We start from the raw sequence: 20702 nt of genomic DNA, 5'->3' as shown, positions 1-20702 counted from the left end.
TCCAAAAAAACCTTAAGAATGAAGGTTTCTTTCATATTTGGTGTAGTTGAATTAAGACCTTCATACAAGAGGCAATGTAGGCATAAAAGGTGAATGATCAGGTTGACCCATACTTCGAAACTTAGAAAGTTTAAAGCAATGTGACCCCACTTTTTCAACTATTTTGTAGAATAGTGGTGGATATGTTGGTTGTCATTATTGCTAAGGCCAGGGAAGATGGTCAAAATCATGGGGCTGTACCACACTTAATAGGTTTATCTATCTTGCGATACGCATATGATACTATTTTATTTCTAGACCATGAGATTGCACAAGCTATGAATATGAAGTTATTGCTCTCCACATTTGAACAACTATCGGTCTAAAGATAAATCTTAAACAAAAGTAAAATCTTCTGTTTCGGGCAAGCAAAGTTGTATGAGGCACAATTCTCAGTTATTTGATTGCAAAACAGGTACATGTCCCTTCCAATACCTGAGAATATCAATGCACTATAGGAAGCTCACCAATAAGGATTGGAAATTAATTGAAGAAAAGAATTGAGAATAGGCCATGCAACTATAATGCAAAATTATTATCATTGGGTGGAAGATTAGTCTCGAGCAATTTAATCTTATCCAGCCTATATCCATGTTTATGCTTTCTTTCTTTGAGATCCGAAGAGGTGTTCTAAAGAAAATAGAGTATTTTAGATCTTAGGTCAAGGTTTTCTAGCAATATGATTGACATAAAAAATATAGAGTTGCCAAGAGGGTCTCTTATATGCCAACCAAAATAACAAGGAGGTTTTGGTATACAAAACCTGGATTTATAGAATAAATCTATTAAATAAATTGCTTTTAAAATTATACAATGGAGACGACATTTGGAAGGAATTGCTAAGAAATAAGTACATTAGAGGTTAGACTTTGTACGAGTTACAAACAAACCTAGTGATTCCCAGTTTGGATGGAGCTTTTGGGAGTTAAGGAGCAATTCATGAGCCTAGGGAAATTCAATTCAGGAGATGGTACTAAAATAAGGTTATGAGAAAATACCAGGTTGGGTGCGCATCCTCTCAAAAACACATTATCCAAACTTATATAATATAGTTTGACGTAAACATGCTATTGTAGAAATACTCTAGGGGCAATTCCTCTAAATGTTTCCTTTAGAAGGGCTTTAGTGGGAACTAAGCTGGTTGGGTAGAATAACTTAGTAGCAAGAGTAGCGGACATTAACTTACTAGGTTGGACGAGATAGGTTCTTTTGACTCCTTAAAAGCAGTGGCGAGTTCATAGTAAACTCCATTTATAAAGAGAGGGGTGATTTTAAATGGAGTTTAATATACCACTAATTTTAAAGTATAACATAATATATGGTGTTTAATATACCACTAATTTTTTTTCCTATGGTTCATTAAGAGAGGGGTGATTTTAACTAAAAATAATTTATTAAAAAAATAGTAACAAATCTTGCGTGTCTTGTAGTAACTACTCAACAATTCTTCTTCGAGTGTTTGTATGCTAAGTTCTTGTGACGACCGATACATCATTTCAAGCTCAAACCCCTTTGAAAGTAATGGATATCTTTCATGTTTGGCACAAATAAAGGGGAAGATCAAATAAGACATTGTTATTGACAGGTGGTGCAACCATTTGTTGGACTTATGGCTAGTAAGAAATGATATAGTTTTTTGTAAATGTCAACCCAAATTTCTTTTTGCAGGTTTTATTCAAAGGATGAACACATTGGCTACGACATTGGTCACAGTTGCAGAGGTGTGATGAAATCAAGGACCCCTTCTCCCAAGTTTGTGGGGCACTAGAAACAACGCTATACAATTCTTTGCTTCTTTTGGATGTCTAAATAATGCTAGGATTGGTTTTTGAATGGCTTTGGTTTTATATGTTCCTCAAGTTTTGTAAAAAATTGGTCCGGTTCCCTTGGGTTCAAGAGATGAAGGCGGATCCTTTCCATTATTAGATAAATTGGAATGGAGAAAAGTAATAGGTGTTTTGCCTCGTCATTTTCACTTGACAAAACTTAGGCCGAAACAAGCTCTAAATACCCCATCAGCGTGGTTATTAAGCCCAATCTAGAACATGGGTCGTTAAGCCCATCAAGTAGCCTGTAGCCCGGGCCTCGACAATGGACTGGGGTGCGCGGTGCTGGTGCCGCAAGCACCACTATGGGCTACGGACCACCGGCCAGGCAACTAGTACAAGACTACAAGTACTCCTGCATCACATGATCATGATGCAATCTACCGACGTTACATTCCTAACACCGTTTCCTAGCGCCGACTCGCAGAAGCTGAAGAAAAAGAACCAAGGCCTTGTTTAGTTCATAGAAAATTTTGCAAAATTTTTCAGATTCCTCGTCACATCGAATCATTAGACACATGCATGGAGTATTAAATATAGACGAAAATAAAAACTAATTGCACAGTTTGGTCGGAATTGAGGAGACGAATCTTTTGAGCCTAGTTAGTCCATGATTGGATAATATTTGTCAAATACAAACGAAAATGCTACAGTGTAGATTTTGTAAAAAATTTTGAAACTAAACAAGACCCAAAAAGGAAAAAATGATAACAACATAGTAGTACGTGTTAACAGTTTCGCCACAAACATTGGAGGACGGGACGAAGACGAACACCGCCATATATAAAAAGTATATAATATATAAAATCATTTCACAAGTGATGGAAGACGCTCTTCGGTCCAGAAATGGAGCTTCCAGGAAACTGTGCTACCTAATCTCTGATGAACTATTCAATGATTATCCGTTAAAAAACTTTTTCGAGACTAAGTTTTGACCCAAAATTGGCTGAAGCTCTAAATAAGCAAGTGGTACTATATATGTGACTTTGGGAGGCGTAAAGAGATTTGGCCATTTTTCTTCAAATTTGCGCACGTTTATACTACATATATCAGTTGTAGTAGCAGAAAAAGAAGTCAACAGTCCCTTCTGAAATCAAACCTTCAAAAAAGAATAGTAATATTTTCCAGAGAAGAATGGGCGCTAAAATCAGTTGGTTATTATTTTGCAAAACAACACCAGACTTTGGCTGAAAATTTCCTGCTTACCCCAATTTCTACGGGCTCCCTTCTCAATGGCTCCGAGTTGAAACTCTGAAATTCAGAGTGAAATCCGTGATCTGACCAGCCCAACTCTGAAATGGTCCATCGACTTGCAGCGGAAGCAGTGAGATATGACGTGCTATTTTAGTGCTGCCCACCGCTTTCTATCTTTTGGAATCTATATCGAAGGGCTTTTGCAATTCCAAATTTTTTCAGTTGACCGTACTTGTGAATTCTGATTGCCAATGGAGTGATGGACTAATTGGCTTCCAAAAGACCAAGTACAGTAATTTGCATTGGAGAGACGTGTAGGCTTTAGCGACTCTCATAAAGTCATAACCTATATATCCTATCTACTATTCCAGACATGCTGAATTGCTGAGTCACATCTTCGTATTGCCATCGTTCTCTATATAAACACATCGATATGCACTTCTGCAGCCATCGCAACAAAGTTACAAACTTACAATACACCAGCAATTAGCAGAGCAAAGTGCAGGAGAAAATGGCCTCCATGAAGCCGCTGCTCACGCTCACCTGCATCTTCCTCCTCTCCGGTATGCTGACATGCGACGTTTGCTACCGAAGCTCTCTATCTTGAGATTTAATGTTGCATGGTTCTTCATTGATCTCGATCGATTTCTGTATGTTGTGAGATGAATCAGGGCTCGTCGTGTTGGGTGAGATCGGCGGGACGACGCTGGCGGCGCCGGAGCCGTGCCCGGTGGTGTGCATCCAGGGCGGGTACATCACCTGCGACAACTACCCGTACCAGGAGCTGGACGGCTGCGACTGCGAGTGCGCGCCCAAGGACGGCATCAACTGCGTGCTCCACCACCTTGCCACCGGCGATACCTTCAACTGCCCACCGCAGGCATAGGCTTTGCACTTCAGCTGGAGCGGCGCATGCAGGGATGATACGAGGGCTCGCTGTTGCTGCTCTTGATTAGTCTATACCAAGCTGATGCACTGTGATCATCGTCTGAATAGTATCGTTGCTGAATATCAGTGAAGTCCTAGTATATATGTTTATAGTACAATAATGAAAGCATGTGTCTTAGCACTATAGCGTCTGTATGATGATGTGAAACGAACGATGACAGGGCAAGCCCAGTCTGCACTGCAGTCAACTGAACAAGCGTTTCAAGGTCATGAAAAATATTCAAAATGCAAAAGGCCACCGTTATTTTTTCAATTTGCTTAACAGTACTTTTCAGTCAACGCGTTGAAGTTTGAACTCCCTTAGTCTTGAAGGACAAGGTACGTGTCATTGGTTCTGTACTTCTGTTTCACACTTTCATTTCATAACTTATGCCTCTCCCAACCTGATCGTGCAAAGAAGTCATGGTCTATTTCCCTTTAACAAAGCACAACAAGAAAAAAAAAGTCAACCTGCAAATTTAATGTCAAAGTACATGGCTGTTCAGGCCTGAAACTCTGAATGTCCGATTGATTTTCATGTTTTTTCTTAACTACTGCCCGACTGAACGATTTTCTCTGAAGCCACTCATGGTATTCTGCAAAGCCTAAGAGATGACCGTTTGCTTTACATGTAACAATGGCGATAGACTAGGCCATCTTCACCACCGATATGCAGAAACGGCGCCATCTTCAAGTCTGAATTTGCCAGCGTCCGACAGACTCTACTTGCTTGTGCGCTGGACGCCAAACTTTGGGGCTTGCGGCTACCCGAGAGAGAGAGAGAGAGAGCGCAATTGCTGATGTTTGGCATGATGTTTTTACATGTTCAGCACAATAGGTGTGGTTACAAAGATCAAAAGATGTAGAATTTTGTATCAAAAACTTTCATAGCTGCCTTTGTTCAGTCTGAATCAATAAAATTCAGGTGGGGAGGCTCTCTCCCCCGGTTACCTTAGAAAAAAGAATAACTGAGATGATAAGATGGCATTTCTAGGGTAGTGTACCGCAGTACCGGACGTTGACTTGCATACTCCCTTCGTCCAAGTGCCTTTTTGTTTCCGAGGAGATAAACACTTTTAACTTTGATCAAATATTTACAAGAAAGTATTAATATTTCTTGTCAAAAAAGAAAATATTAATATTATAATATATAATTAGATCATTAGATAAATCATTAAATCTATTTTTATAATAAATTTATTTAAAGATACAATGTTGTTAATATTTTCTATAAACCTACCATAGCGACTTTAGTTTGGGACGAAGGGAGCACATGCTGAGGGAAGCCATGCAAGGAATTCTTTGAGAGCCCTTGATGTTTGACACAACTTGATGTTTGGAATGATAACCAATTAATGCTGTTGAAATTACTAAACAAAATTCTGCGAAGAGAATTTATCTAGTGAAGGTTAAATCCCTTTTTGACCGAATCAGCAGTGAAGGTTAAATCCTTGACCCTTCTGAATGTAAACCCAAGATCAGTGAGAGTTTGCGCACAAGAGAGGAGCGCAGTAGACAGCAGACCATCAGTAGGTACAGGGCCTACTATAGGTAGGCAATAGCAAGCATGGTCTCCTTCAACTTGTCCATGGCAGCCGTCGTCCTCCTCTCCGGTAGATGTAGATTCACCATTTTTCAGTGCACCTCTACTGGGTACAATCCATGTAGATGCTGACGCTCATAAACTGATAAGATTTTGTTGCCTGTGTGTCTAATGAATCAGGACTTGTGATACTGGGGGCGGTTGAGCCCAGTGAAGCCGTCTGCAATCTCGACTGCGTGCGAGGAACCTACATCACCTGCAAGAACTACCCTGCGCAGCAGCTCTACGGCTGCGCCTGCAAGTGCGCGCCTGCGGACGGCAAGCGCTGCGTTGTCCACCTCGGAGGTGGCTCGACCAAGCGGTGCTGGAAACGCAGATGATCGAAGAAGACGAGTTCCATTCATCGTCACAGTGTCCCATGTTTGCATGGGCGCCGTTAGATGATTTTGTTATGTAGTAATAACTAGCAAGACTTCAGTGTTAAAATGGAGCTGATGCAGTCATCTTTTTTTCCCCTTCTTATTGCCGTTTACCTAAAATGATGCCAATTTTGGCCTGAATTGTTTTTTTTTCATGATCGGGGTTCAGCCCGTTATATATTAAGAGGAAAGTAACCAAATGTTACAAAGAGCTTTGACAATGGCAAGCGGCAATGTCGAACAACAAACTCCTAGCTACTGGATACAAAGTTTGGAACTACATCCGGCCAATTTTGACCTGAATTCGGATAGGTGCTGCGTAACAAAATACGAATTAGTATTCCATTTCAGCCATTACGTGACAAGCGCCGGGAAGATGTGTACGTACGTGCGCCGCGTCGGCGCCGATTTCGTTACGTCTCAGCTTTGAAACTATCTGCACTGGATCGATATCGCACGTCGTCCCAGGCTTTCGTCGTCAGAGAAAGCGCCCGTGTGGAGTAGCAACCGGCACCTACCTGGGCGCAGCCGCTAAGGCGTGCACCTCGCGGCTCCACCGGCCGGACAGCTTTAATTTAGGCCTTGTTTAGTTCCAAAAAATTATAGGAAAACGACGCTGTAGCAGTTTTTATTTTTATTTGATAAATATTATTCAATCATGAAATAATTAGACTTAAAAGATTTATCTCGCGATTTACAGGCAAACTATGTAATTAATTTTTATTTTCATCTATATTTAATGCTTCATGCATATGCCGTAAAATTTGATGTAACAGAGATCTTGAAATTTTTTTTGTTTTTGGGATGAAGTAAACAAGGCTTACAAACCCATCATCGCCCTAGCCTTTGAAACGCAACACGATCGAGCAAGGTTTTGTTTAGTTCCAAAAAATTTTCAAAATTTCCTACCACAATAAATCTTTAGACATATGCATAAAGCACTAAATATAGATAAAAAAACTAATTATACAATTTAGCTCTAATTTGCGAGACAGATCTTTTGAGTCTATTTAGTTTATGGTTGGACAATACTTGTTAAATAACAAACGAAAATATTATAGTAGCCAAATCTAACAATTTTCATGAACTAAACAAGGCCCAAACTGTGCATGTTCCTGAATCCCAACCCATGCCCTCGGTCGAGCTCAGGGCAGTCCCAATATTATAAATTACATATAATTTTTATATTTATTAATTTTTATAGGCACTATATATAAAAACTATGGTTATAAATTACATATAGTTTTTATATTTATCTAATGGCATTGTATTTTTTCTCTATTCGTTATCAATCACATCTCTTTATGTCTTGATTTCGTGTAGATATGGTTTTTAATTTAGATCTGGTTATATAATTTTTGTTTTTTCTTTTAATAATTATTTTGCCACGTCAGCAAAACACTTAAGTAACAGTATAATTAATGTCAATACAAACTTTAATTTCTGTATTAAGAGTGCCCTCGGGCTGCGCATCTGGATTCTGGGCAGGGAAGCAATGAGCAATGCAACTTGCGTGGATGGTCATTAGCCCAATGTCAATGCCGGAAACACCGAAACAGTACCATGTTCATCAGATTCAGTGTGAAACTGTGGACTCGGCACTTTGACCGATCCCATTGGTCTACATTAGCAGCAAAATAAAGCAGTCGCACGCAGAATATGCTATTTTAACCGATCCGAGCTCAATGACAGAACCTTCTCACAATCGTCGAATGCCAATGATACTTTGCTGCAAAAGGTCCTCAAGGAAGCTAGTGATTGGGTCCTTCTTGGATTCAAATCGCTTCGGGAGTTTGCTCCTTGTTGTCGCGTAACTCGGTTTTTCTATAATCAAACTGTAACTGAAATCCAGTAGTTAGGTTGTGTTTGGAAGCAACTTGTTAGCTGCTCGTCACCAGGGAGCCTCCGTTCTATTGTTGTGAACTTTTCTTTTTAATGAAGGCTTTATTTAGTTCCACTTGAAATTCAAAAAAATTTTAAGATTTTTCGTCACATTAAATCTTACAATGTAAGGAGCATTAAATATAAATTAAAAAAACTATGAGTCCAGTTAGTTCATGGTTAGACAATAATTATCAAATACAAACAAAAGTATTATAGTGTCAAAATCTAAAAGAAAAATCAAATCTAAAAAGGCTAAAATACGGATGAATGGCCTGGTCGCGGAAAAAAAAAATCCGAGCTCCGCTAACCGGAATGTACCACATGCTGATGCCAACTCTGCGCTGAGCGGAGCAAGCCCAAAGAAGCAACTCGACGACATAGAAATTACGCAGAAAATAGCAAGCGCCGCATGGTCCATCTCATCTCCTTTGTCATTTGTCAACGGCGAAAGCTACGTCAGGTACGGATACGGCGACGGCGAGTGAGAGGAAGCGGCGCATCCGGACAGTATACGCCGAGTGGTGCGGTCTGCAACTCCACCTTGCTTATAAAAACCCCCGGCCGCGGCCGTGCATGATGCATCGATCTTTCTAACAATTCACACGGGACAAACCATGGCGGCTGCCTTCACGAAGCTCTCCCTCACCTTCGTCCTCCTCCTCTCCGGTATGTATGCTCTCGGTTCCATGCATGTCGTTTCTTTGGACACTCTTGAAGCAGTGCACGTTCTGACCTGTGAATCGATCGATTGTTCATCTCGTTCAGCGTTCGTCGTGTCCGGCGAGATCGGGGGAGCCATGGCGGCGACCGACTGCTCGACGGTCCGGTGCATCCAGGGCGGGTACATCACCTGCGACAACTACCCGTACCAGAAGCTGGACGGCTGCGCCTGCGTCTGCGCGCCCAAGAACGGCCGGAACTGCGTGCTCCACCTCCAGTCCGGCTCCACTTACAACTGCGGCGACAAGAAGAAGGAATAGCTAGCCCAAGCCGACCGATCAGTACGTCTTCGAGTAGAGTCGAACCAATAATGCTTCAAGCTGTGTACCCTGTCGGATGATAATAGTTCTACTGAAACGAGCTGAATAATGCTTGCTAGCCCTGGGTCAGTCATTGCATTGCGCAGCTAGCTTGGTGCTTTGGGGTGAACGAAGCTAGATCTGAATTCTGATGAGGATGCACTGACTTTTTTAGAGTTGTTCCGAGCCTAACCGGTAACACAAGATAGTGACGCGTCACGGCGGCATCGGTCACATTCTCTCACTTCACTTAACACTACCTTCACTGACGTTGCTGGCTTCACATTTTCTGTCCTCTCCTGCCTCTTGGTGACTTTTGACACCATTGTGAACTAGGGGAAAAAGAAGGCAAAGTAGACAGTTTTCTCAGTTCACTGTTTATGATTTGTGATGGAGGCGTGGAGCTTCATCACGAGCGGTCAAACTTTGCTTATTGTTTTCTCGAAGGAAACATTCCCTGAACTATGGGGTGGTATCTACTTTACCTCCGAACTATAAAACAGTATCCTCTAAACTATCGAAAACCGTTCAAATCACCCCCGGTAGTTTTTTATGGTGGTTTTGCTACAGTAACCATGGTTTTTGCTACAGTAGCCGTGGTTTTGACTTTTTCTTTTTTCTTATTTATTTTCATATAATCTTTGAAAAATTATAGTAAATCACAGAAAATTTATAAAATAGAAAAATTAATTTTGTTGGACTTCACATGAGTAGATCTACGCAATGAATATATAATATGGTATACTTTAGTACAAATTTTTTCTGTAGCTTTAAATTAGTTAGAAAAATCAAATTTTATCTGTAATTAACTAGAATAATTCATAGCTGCAGCTTCTATGGTCCAATTGTGGTGAATTTTTTTTTGTGGACTAACTATTCTATGCTTGAACTATAGTAAATATTTCATAATCATCGGATCATGTATAACTTAGTTATAGATTTATTTATATTTAACAAGCATTAACCTGAATAAACCACGGTACTGTAGCAAAACCGTCATCAAAAACCGCCTGGGGGGTGATTTGAACAGTTTTGGATAGTTCAGGAGGTAAATTAGACTGTTTCATAGTTTGAGAGGTAAAATAGACACCATTCCATAGTTCAGCAGGTGATGTAGACTTTTTCCTTTTCTCGAAGCAATGATCGGATTCGACTACTGGAGCTTGTGAACTGAACTTCACACGATCCAACCGTGTCGGTTCTCGGTTCGATTGCGGAGTGGAGCTGAGCTGCCCAGTCAACAATTTGTACCATCATGTGTGCGGTGTATCCATTTTATTTCCAGGCATCCAAATGCGACCATTCTGTTACGCATCATGGTTTCGTGCACACTCTTGAGTAGGGGTTACTGCTTAGTGCTTAGTGCCTGCTTTTTGCAAAGTCAAAACTCAAAAGGGAAAGTTCTGCAAACATAACTCCATGCAAAGTCAAAGATTTCACACACAAAAAAAAAGCAAAATCAAAGATAGACTTTGTTTACTTAAGAAGTTAAGGCCACATCCCCAACAACTTCACATGACCAAGCTCCCAATATAAACTCTACTCTTGCGGATATACTCCCTCCGTCCACGAAAGAGTCAATTTCTAGAGTTGTCCTAAGTCAAACTTTTTAAACTTTGACCAAATTTCTAGAAAAAAATGCTAAGATTTATAGTATCAAATTAGTATTATTAGATTCATCATAGAATATATTTTCATATAATGTGTATTTTATATTATAGATGTTGTTACTCTTTTCTATAAAGTTAGTCAAACTTTAAAAAGTTTGACTGACACGGATCCTAGGAATTGATTCTTTTAGGGACTGAGAGAGTATTATACATGCACAGAAGGTACACGACATGGCTTACCTCAAACCTATATTGGGAACGTAGCGGTAGCTTCTATTAGGGTTAGGGCGTCCCCAACGGGAACCAAATTGCTAACCTGAGCTAAATTCTAAGGATTGAAAACAAAGCTGACCACTACACTAGCGAGGGAGCAATCGCCTATCTCACACGTCCTTCGAAAAGTTCCCTCCCACAGTTCGTCTCCGCGTGCTGATGCCCTTATTTTCAGAAGATGAGTCGCTAGCGATTTCTCTGCCATTGTAGGGACGCCCTATGCTAAATTGTCACGATACAGGGAACGGGTGGAGCAGGGAGAGGAATCGTCGGAGGAATGGTGTGCAGTGGCATTAATAAAAGCTGCAGATGGCCTAGTGGTTACCGCATTTTTAATCTGCCGGGCGTATGCAACTGCTGCTTCGCTGCCCACAAAGGCTGCACCATCCACCTCAGTACCTCACGGACGGGGAGTGCAAAAATGCCCTTGAATTGAAGAATCTCGCACACTCTGTCGTCCTGTTTAATTGCTTAACTAAAAATACTGCTGAATAGCTGATAAATTCAGTAGATAAACTAACAAAATCTTATAATTTAATAAATGGCATTCGTAGTGTGCTACTGCAAGAACATTTCAGTTGGGAAAATAAAAGTATCGCTGAGAAACTTTAGGAAACATATAGTGACGTGGGAAATTACAGAACTGCGTAAATATCATTATATCGATTACAAATAATGAAAGGCAGTGTACTTTAACTCTATATTTTTGGATGAAATACTGTAACTCTATATTAAGACGTTGGTATAACTCAGCCACAGCCCATACCGAACATCAGAACGGAGATCTACAACGCCAGCGTCCAAGCTGGATTATATAACAAAGAATTTTCTTTCGGAAGAAACAAAATGTAGATTTTCTCTACAAAATGTAAAAGTACAAAATTTTCCACGACCAGGTTGGTCACAGCCTCTACTGTTACGCATTTGTGATACACGTTGCTAAGTGAATGAAATATGGGCTTGGTATGGAATGAAAATTATGGACATCACTTGAAACTCGGAAGTGTCCGAACAGGCATAATACTCCTGGATTTAATGAGTAACTATGTCTTCTCCTTGGTTGCTTTGAATAGTTTGATAACATTTTCATACACCACAAATGTGAGGGAAGCAGCTGGAAGGTTTTTCAGTAGATTGGACGTGATGCCCCTATAAAATCCACGGACGCCTTCATACCTGCATTAGAGATATGCATTATCCAAAAGCACATCAGGACACCAATCCCTTAATTTAGAACAAAGGCTATATTCAGAAGAATTAAAGAACCATCCCTTCCCCAGTTCAGAATGTCACACTAAGCATAAATGCCATGTTACAATTGCACGAGTAGACAAGGACACTCAAGTTTTAAATTTCAAATATTATGTGCAGATGTGGTGGGCCAATAAGTTGCAATAAAACTCTTTCCTGTTGTGTTTTGAAGCCACTTTAGACTTAACTACTCTTCTATAAATATATTTCATGGTTCTCAATATGCTAATGACCTAAGGAAGACTGTAGACAATTAGTAAGCAAAAATGTAGTAATACTATTCTGAACATTAGAACTTGGGGAAATCCAGCAAGCACATCTACTTCATACTAGAAGCATCAAGTGTACATACATATGACTAAGAAAAACTCTGATATAGTAATGCTATTCTGAACATTACATAATTGAATATTTCAACAGCACCACTAGAGTCTTACTTCGCAGTTTCCTTCACTACATGCCAGCTATTTGAGTACTTTGGAGTACCATCAGTGCCAGGCCGTTGCTGGAAAATCACACATAAGAGTTATAAATGATCAAAACTCATAAGAGATTAAAATAAAAAAAAATAGTATGGACATGAAAAGTTTCAAATCTGAAACCTGCAAGCGGGCTCGGATGACCTGCAGATTACAAATACGTTCAATGAGAAGGTACAATATACTTATGGAGTTTATAAGAATATAAATAGGAGCGAAGGAAATTGCCTGGTAAGGATAAGTAAGTAGAGTAGCAGCTACTTTTGAACCAGCCCCAAGTGCCGCAAAATCGATGGAATTCAGCTAAGCATTAAGAGTGAAGAGAATGGAATATCAGGCAAAGCAGTAAAGGCCCACAGGATACTAGATGTATATCTGCATTTATGTTATTTGTGGAGTCAAACAATATGAAACTGCATGAACTATTTTCATAAGCCATAACTCTATGTTCAATTTGCTTAGGTTTGACAATTTCACAAATCACATAATACAGAGAAACAGTGTCTAAATGTGCAGAATATCATGAAAATGCTAGATATAAATACTATCAACAACAGTTTAAGGAAAGAACATAAAAACAACATAACTAAGAATTAAGAGTCCAGGGGCACTGAAATATGTCTTTATTGAAGCAAGTTAAACTGGATATTTAACACCCAAGCACACATTTGATCAGTTAATACCAATGATTCCCTGCCTCCTCCGTTATCTGTCCTTGATTGTGTACTTTTAACGAATATCATAGCTTTGCGAAGTTCCTCATAGACCGTGAACTGTATTGCACCATGTGTGACCTTTCATGCATGACAGAATGAAGAAACATGGAGGCATGAATTAGATTTGTCAACCACCCATATCCATAATTAAAAAAGAACACTAAGCACTCTAAAAGCTAACATTCTTTGACATTCAAAATGAAACTTTCCAGACCCAGTTACTACAGCACTCACTATAGAGGGAAAAGAAGCTCGCAATTGTGAAGATCTTGCAATAAACAGGCATACGAAACAAATAACATAATATTTAGCTTAACTTCTTAAATCTTTCCATACCCAGAACTAAGGATGATCTCCATAATCAGGTCAGGTTCAAAACAGGATAGTAATAAAGAAAACACACAACTATCCACTGGTACTGTAACGTGAAGTTACAAACATTGATCATCAAGTTCAGTTACAGGAGGACCTTATCTCGAGCACGCAACCACGAATTTCATAGGTCGCTTAACAAATCTTACGAGGCTAAAACTCAAACTCCAAGTGTTAATTATGAATTAAGTGCTATGTATTGGTAATATAATTTCATACCATTGGAGCATACAGCTAAGAAATGCTAGAAAAAAAAAACTTAAGAATGAATTATAGTACTCCACTACTGTAACTAGAAGTTATTTATATGAGTATAGTTGTAGTTCTACAAAGAAATGCAGAATAAACCCAGCTAGCAGCATATAATATAAATACATACCAGCAAAAGCCCAGGTCCAATTCCCCTATAAAGTGCAAGAAATCCCTCCTCTCTTAGAATAGTTCTCAAAGCATCTGGCTTTACACAAACAAGTAAGGTAAGTTACTGATATATAAATCAAATATAGACAAAAGGAAATATGAACAAGTAGGAGCAGAAATAATTCACAGAAATATATATCAATAATGTTGTGGCTGCAGGTACTGGAATGGCAGTTAATCTGCATTAATAGTTCTAGAGATAAAGCAGCAGTGGACAAGACAAGATTAGGAGGAAAGAACGTTCCCCAATAAGAACATGTCTACCAAAATAAGTGGTTAATTTCCTAGGCAATGAATTAATTATTGGTACGTATCTATGGAATAGCTAGGTTATTATTTAGATTGATTACATCCATAATTGTTAGGTGAATCCTATGTTTTAAGGAGGACTACTCAAATCACCATTGTCAAGCAGACTCCCCTTGCTACACCCTACACTACAATTCCATTCAACCTCTCACCAATTAAACTTCAGAAAGATACTTCATAGAATTAGAAGCAGGCTTTTCTTATCTAAACCCATGTAAATCGGCATAGCTTCCAAAGCTTCTATTAGAACTGAGAACAAGCACAGATTGTGCTGAACGGATGTGTTTTGATAATTGCTAAACTGGACTTAAATACATGTATGATGTATTTTGATAATTGCTAAACTAGACTTAAATACATGTACACAACAATATGATTACTTCCTATACAACATTCAAATTTAATGTAAGTACTTAAAGGAAGCACATATTACCAGAAAAACCAGAATACTGAGAAGTATGGTGTTTAGGTGTTTGTAGTTGCAGTCTTGTTTTCACCAGCCATATGGGATTTGTAAACAAGGAAACCTGTATAATAACAATAAAATCAGTTTCGTGGAAAAAAAAGGCACGTTTTAATGATGACGAGCAATATAGATGAATAAATAACGCTACGAAGGTACAAATGTAACTAGTCAAAACAATCATAAAGGTAATGCATAAAGTCCTAGATACACATTGACAATTAAATAGTCACGTTTGAATCTTAGGTTGAAAAAACTGGAAACAAAAGGTAATCCAACAATATTGATCATTTTAGAAAAGATAAGTCGCTGTACGAACCAAAGCACCTGCTTCTGCAGCTGAGATGAGATGATGGACTGGATGAAGCTGGCCATCCTTCCTCTGTAAGTACCTTTGTTTAGCTCTGTTATAACTTTTAAAAAAATGCATCTCATGTCAATTGGAATGCTAATAAACATATATTACGGGTAGCATTCAGATTGCTAAAAATTAAGCAGCCCAAATTGGTAACTGAGACATTTGAATTCTCACACTGGAAACAAAATCCTGAAACTAACTATTTTACCTGAGTCTACTTTAGTAGTAGACCCCCCCCCCCCCCCCCCCCCCGAAAAAAGGAACCCACCACCATTATTCAAAGAAGAGGAAATGATATAGTAACTTACAAAAAGAAATATAAACCCCAGGAAACAGTTGATCCAAGAACTGCAGGATAAAATCCTGCATAAAGTCCTCGCAGGCCCTACAAGAACTTGGTTAAATCAGAAATAGTTTATAGTGAATACACCAGAATCTCTGAACAACCTAATCCTTAGGAGATCCTATCACAGTGAACACTTCAACAACATTAAGAGACGCAACCAATGAACATCTGGAACATTGAGTTTCTAAGAACCAAGCTTCTTAAAGCAGTTGATTTCTCATATGTACACAAGCTAATTATGTGCAGTGAGTTGCAGTTCATATGAAATGCTCACACTTCACTGTAAACCCTGCTTAACCCTTTCACTTGTAAACATCTAAAATGTGATGATTCGCATTATTGCATTTGTGTTCACATGTTAGATCAGCTTTGGGCAAGCATAAATAAGCACATGTTTTACGAATTTGAACTCATTCTCAATCAAATTAGAGTAAATTTGTCAACTAAGGATCAACTATTGAGCAATTTTCACCTATGCATAGAAGGCAAGTTCTATTCCAACTTTTTGGGAAGCATCACATACACAAATAACCCAAACTTTTTTGCAAGTCTAAGGATGGTTTTCCGGAGAAATTCACGCGTCCATTAATCATTCCAAGGAAATGTGGTAGGAGCTGATGATACCTCAGATCGTGTGATGGTATACACAGCGTGCGCGGTGTTCCTGTACGGCGGCACCTCAGACCACCCCCTCCCACCGCTCACTGCACGCCAACACGAGAGAGAGGTTACCGTTCGCAGCTCTTCGTCTCCGAAATCCTAGAGTATATGGCCTGAGGGGAGGGTTACCTTGGAAGCGGGTACGGACGACGTCGAGCGGGTGGAGGGCCGCGACCGTGGCGAACCCGGCGGCAGCTCCAGCCGCTGCGTTCTCCCACGTCCATGCCTCGGCCTCCGCCGCCTCTGGAGAGGTCCCCGGAGGCATCTCCGGCGAGAGGTAGCCACTTCGCTCGCGCCTCCCGCTTCGTGAACTTGGGAGCCGCGGCCGCCGCCAGAGGTTGTTCAGGAAGTCGATGCTGCCGCGGCCTCTCCAGTGCTTGCGTGGGCGAGCTGCAAAAGCGTGCTTTGACAACTTGACGTTCTCTTTTCCCTTCCCGGACTCTTTGGGCTGCTTGGATGTGCTGGACTCGCGGAATATCGGCCTGTTTTGCACGGAGTTTCTGGGCTGACCACATGTTTTTCAGTTGGTATAGGTCACCACAGCTGTTTTTCTTGCTAAATACTTTTTTAAAAAATTATTTAATGGATGAAATTATTTTTCTTCTTCTCTCATAAAGACATGAGTTAAGATGAAACTAAAAAAATAGCTTGTTCTAGCTCTCTCTCTTTCTCTCTTCCATTTTTTTCATCCATGCATGAAGCTACTAGTGAAGTTGTTTTGTCAAACAACTTTTTCAAAAGAGTTTAGCTTTACTTAAAAGTTGCTCATAAAGCTCTTTTATATAAAAAAATTAACTTCAGTAGTGAAGCTGAGCTGTGCTAAACATGGCTTTATTATGACAATTTTGGCTGGACCTTAACTTTGATCGTTTTCAACATGTAGTGTCCCTTTAACTTTGACCATTTTCACATCATCAAAAGAAAAAAAAAAGGCATTTAGGACTTGTTTGGATGTGCACGTATTTCTTTGAATCCACATATATAGAAGTGGATTAGAGTGAAGTAGATTTAAACTAACTTTCACTCCAATTCACTTAGTTTGATGTAGATATATGTACATCCAAATAAAGACTTTAAAGGGACTTTTTTTAGACAACAGACAAGGTACGTAAGATGCTTAATCTCCCCCTAAAAATGTAGGATGCTTAATTATGAATGTATATGTGCGTCTTACTAACTAGGCCAGCAAATTCTGGTATTAACGAAGTCGACCATGAATATAAATAGCTCTACCTCTGGAAACTATGACTAGATGGACGGATCTTAAGGGCTTGTTTGGCACAGCTCAACTTCACTAGTGAAGCTGTTTTTTTAGAAAATAGCTTTATGAGTGACTTTCTAGATGAAGCTGAGCTGTTTTGGAAAAAATGTTTGACAAAATAGCTTCACCAACTACTTCATGCATAGTTGAGAGAGAGAAATGAGGGAGAAGTTGCAATAAGCTACTTTTTTTCCAGCTTCATCCAACTTATGTCTTTGTGAGATGAGGAGAAAAACAGCTTCACCCATGAAGCTGTTTTAGAAATAAGTGTTTGGCAAAAAAAACAGCTCACAACAGTGAAATACTGAAGTGTTACTCATTTAAATCTAACCTAACACGTTTCTATATGGAAAACGGTAATCCTCCACTGCCGCTGGCCACCAAGGCGGACACAGTCGCTAGCGCACGGCGCACGGCTGAAAGGTCGCGTTAGGGTGACGAAACGCCCCCCAAATCCCCGAAATCCTCAGTCCACTCCAGGCGCTAGTGCGTTGCGAGCATGCTTTCTCCATGTACATGCTCAGTATGTGCTATCTATACTGTTTAAAACTGCTTTGAAATTTATGCTACACAGACTATCCAATATGAAATTCTACTGTTTTGAATGGTATGTTTTTCGATACACTATGTGAACGGTCCAGATAACACATGCTCAGCATGTATACACTGAAAAACTGTATTCTCCTCCTCGATCGTGTACACATGGTACCTTTCCCGGCTCCAGCCTAGGACTCATTGGCCAAACCAAGCTATACGACCAAGCTATACGACCAAGCACGAAATCTTTTCCGTCTCTTCGTGAAAAAGCACAAGGAACCACACAAAGCTACAGCTCGTCGCGCATCCCATCCCGCGCCTTGCTACCTGCTTGCGTTGTGATCGAGGACCGACAGTGACCGGCGCCTCGCTGCCACTTATAGGCTAGTCTCAATGCATGTTTTATGAGAGTGTCATGCACATTAAATAGAGTGCCACATAAGTAAAATTGCTGACTTGGCAGAGTCACTAAATGAAGGAGTTTTATCAGATGAGAGAGTTTTATCTCCATAAAACTCATGTAGCTCGGTTACCTAATTTATAGTCTTGGTAACTGTGTCATTAAACTATGTATTTAGACTGGCCTTAGATTGAGCTTATTTGTCGAATCTATCTATCTACCCTATACTAATCTACCTTATTAATTCACTGAGTTTTTCTTTCACGTCCCCCGCTAAGAAGCCCTTTCTTCATCCACTCAAAAAATATACACAAAAAAATAACATATTCAAAACGAAGCATCTAGATTTAATTTGAACCAACTCTCTCCTTACTCACTCAAATCTGACGATCACGATTTTGTGTATCGTCCTCCTCATCACTCCGGTCTCTCACGCCGCACCCAGATCCCAAGCCCACGCCTTGCGGCCACGGTTCGATTCCTTGCCTTTCTTTCTTTTTTCCGTCTCTTTTCGCTCGAACGACCACACAAACACCTCCGATGAAAGTAGCAGCATCTGCTGTGCACATCGCTTTGTCTGACCTCCGACCTCCGAGCTCCAAGCTCCATTTGCACTCCTGAGCACCTTTGCCATCGTAGTCGCTCGCCTGCGCACTGGATCCAGGTGATGTTACCTGGGGGGGGTCGGGCCACGTCTGATCTCGTCACGCACGCGGTCATGGGCGTCGGGGCTGCGGTAGCCGCCGCGGGCGCCGACGACATGCCACTGTCGTGTGGTGGGCCACGGATACCCTGGAGCTCTCGCGTCCGCCCCGTACTACTGCGAGGAGCTCGGACGTCTCCATCGAACGCGACGAATGCAAGGGACCACAGCTTGCAAGGCCACATTCGCTGCCACCCATGCGACCATGGCGATAATCGGCATGTGGATGAGGGCAAGTAGTTAGCCGGCCGCGCGGCATCGCCTATCAGAGGTGCCCTTCATCGGCTTTGCCGTGTCCTCGCCATGCGACGCCTCAGCTACGGCCTCGCCTTGCCCGACGGTGGCCCACGTGGCCTCGCTTGGCCTGCATCTTGCTCGGAGCTTGGAGAGGAAGCGTCGTGCGCTGCGTCCGCCCGCACCGCCGACGGTCGAATCAGGCGTGGCGGCGGCCGGGAAACCCTAGCGTGTCGGGAACCAGGAAGCACCGATGATGGAAGTCACGAGGTGTTTGTGTAGTCGTTCAAGCGAAAAGAGACAGAAAAAAAAGACAGTCAAGGAATCGAACCGTGGCCGCAAGGCGTGGGCTTGGGATCTGGGCGCAACGTAAGAGACCGGAGTGATGAGGAGGACGATATATAAAATCGTGATCGTCGTATTTGAGTGAGTAAGGAGAGAGTGGGTTCAAATTAAATCTGGACGCTTCATTTTGAAGATGTTACTTTTCTGTGTATACTTTTTGGGGTGGATGAAGAAAGGGCTTCTCAGCGGGGGACGTTTTCTAGAGTGGATCTGGGAAAAAAAACTCGGTGAATTAGTAGGATAGATGATTGTATCTAGTGGCATTTGGAATTGAAAGAATTGTTTTTCCGACAAGGAACCCCACTAATAATAAAAAACAATAAAACCCTAACCGTTGGACACAATTGCAGACTTTTAAGACTTGAAGAACAGTATCTGGTTTGTCGTAACCACACCGACCTTTTTATGGCTTTTTATGGAATTAAACTTGGTGTGATCTTGTAGCGTTCATAGTTCTTATTTGGATATTTTAGATCTTATATCATTTTTTTAGAATCTTATATCATCTCTTAGACATGATTAACTGATTCTATAGGAGTTTTAGTTTCAGGTCATCAGTTATGAATCGAGCGAGAAGCTTTATCAAAATATAACAAAGCTTTACCAAAATTTCGTAATGCTGCTACGGAAGTTCCACAGGAGACTACAAAATCCTAAAAATGCAAATGATCACCTGTTTTGCAGACTTGCATCTTTGTATAATACTGTAGATGCTAGCTAATGAAACTGCCGCATTGTTACAGGGGAACGTATCTTATGAAAATCACAAATTTTATGAAAATCCATACAAATTACAGTAAAAAAATCGTCTAAATTCAACAAAAAAACACAAATGTAGATGATATAATGATACATAATCTTGTAAAATATTTTATCCAAACTCAAATTTGTTTGTGAGATATAAAAATAACAAATTTCTAACGGATCCTGTGGAGAGCTTTCTGGCTTGAAATTTGTTATTTTTATATCTCACAAACGAATTCGAATTTGAACAAGATATTTTACAATATTGTGTATAATCATATCATCTATATGTGTGATTTTTTAAATAAATTTAGATAACCTTTTTTCTGTGGTTTGCATGAGTTTTTATGAAAGTTATGGTTTCCACTAG

The 20702-nt window shown here is 40.3% G+C and overlaps 3 protein-coding genes across 3 annotated transcripts; 2 read left to right on the top strand and 1 right to left on the bottom strand.

Moving 5' to 3' along the window:
- LOC8060520 lies at positions 5554 to 5909 on the top strand. Its single transcript, XM_002466466.1, has 2 exons — positions 5554 to 5599; positions 5710 to 5909. Exons 1-2 carry the CDS (start codon positions 5554 to 5556, stop codon positions 5907 to 5909), a joined length of 246 nt encoding a protein of 81 aa, XP_002466511.1.
- LOC8059942 lies at positions 8400 to 8941 on the top strand. Its single transcript, XM_002466465.2, has 2 exons — positions 8400 to 8498; positions 8598 to 8941. Exons 1-2 carry the CDS (start codon positions 8447 to 8449, stop codon positions 8810 to 8812), a joined length of 267 nt encoding a protein of 88 aa, XP_002466510.1. The 5' UTR covers positions 8400 to 8446; the 3' UTR covers positions 8813 to 8941.
- LOC8059941 (folate transporter 1, chloroplastic) lies at positions 11363 to 16527 on the bottom strand. Its single transcript, XM_021455260.1, has 11 exons — positions 16238 to 16527; positions 16073 to 16152; positions 15411 to 15487; positions 15064 to 15157; positions 14715 to 14808; positions 13932 to 14005; positions 13148 to 13258; positions 12693 to 12767; positions 12588 to 12608; positions 12423 to 12490; positions 11363 to 11910 (listed from the first exon to the last, which is right to left on the bottom strand). The coding sequence occupies exons 1-11, from the start codon at positions 16371 to 16373 to the stop codon at positions 11778 to 11780; spliced, it is 963 nt and encodes a 320-aa protein (XP_021310935.1). The 5' UTR covers positions 16374 to 16527; the 3' UTR covers positions 11363 to 11777.

This window comes from Sorghum bicolor, chromosome 1 (genome assembly GCF_000003195.3).
Source record: "Sorghum bicolor cultivar BTx623 chromosome 1, Sorghum_bicolor_NCBIv3, whole genome shotgun sequence".
NCBI lineage: Eukaryota > Viridiplantae > Streptophyta > Magnoliopsida > Poales > Poaceae > Sorghum > Sorghum bicolor.
The sequence above is the reverse complement of the archived record's forward strand: the minus strand, read 5'-3'. Positions and strand labels throughout refer to the sequence as shown.

Excerpts from the sequence above, each read along its gene's own strand:
- LOC8060520 (XM_002466466.1), top strand. The coding sequence starts at position 5,554 with ATGGTCTCCTTCAACTTGTCCATGGCAGCCGTCGTCCTCCTCTCCG. Across the intron at positions 5,600-5,709 it reads AGCCGTCGTCCTCCTCTCCG|GACTTGTGATACTGGGGGCG; the intron begins GTAGATGTAGAT and ends CTAATGAATCAG.
- LOC8059942 (XM_002466465.2), top strand. The coding sequence starts at position 8,447 with ATGGCGGCTGCCTTCACGAAGCTCTCCCTCACCTTCGTCCTCCTCCTC. Across the intron at positions 8,499-8,597 it reads CTTCGTCCTCCTCCTCTCCG|CGTTCGTCGTGTCCGGCGAG; the intron begins GTATGTATGCTC and ends CATCTCGTTCAG.
- LOC8059941 (XM_021455260.1), bottom strand. The coding sequence starts at position 16,373 with ATGCCTCCGGGGACCTCTCCAGAGGCGGCGGAGGCCGAGGCATGGACG. Across the intron at positions 12,768-13,147 it reads GAGGAGGCAGGGAATCATTG|CTGAATTCCATCGATTTTGC; the intron begins GTATTAACTGAT and ends CTTAATGCTTAG. Across the intron at positions 12,491-12,587 it reads TCATCCGAGCCCGCTTGCAG|CAACGGCCTGGCACTGATGG; the intron begins GTTTCAGATTTG and ends GTGATTTTCCAG.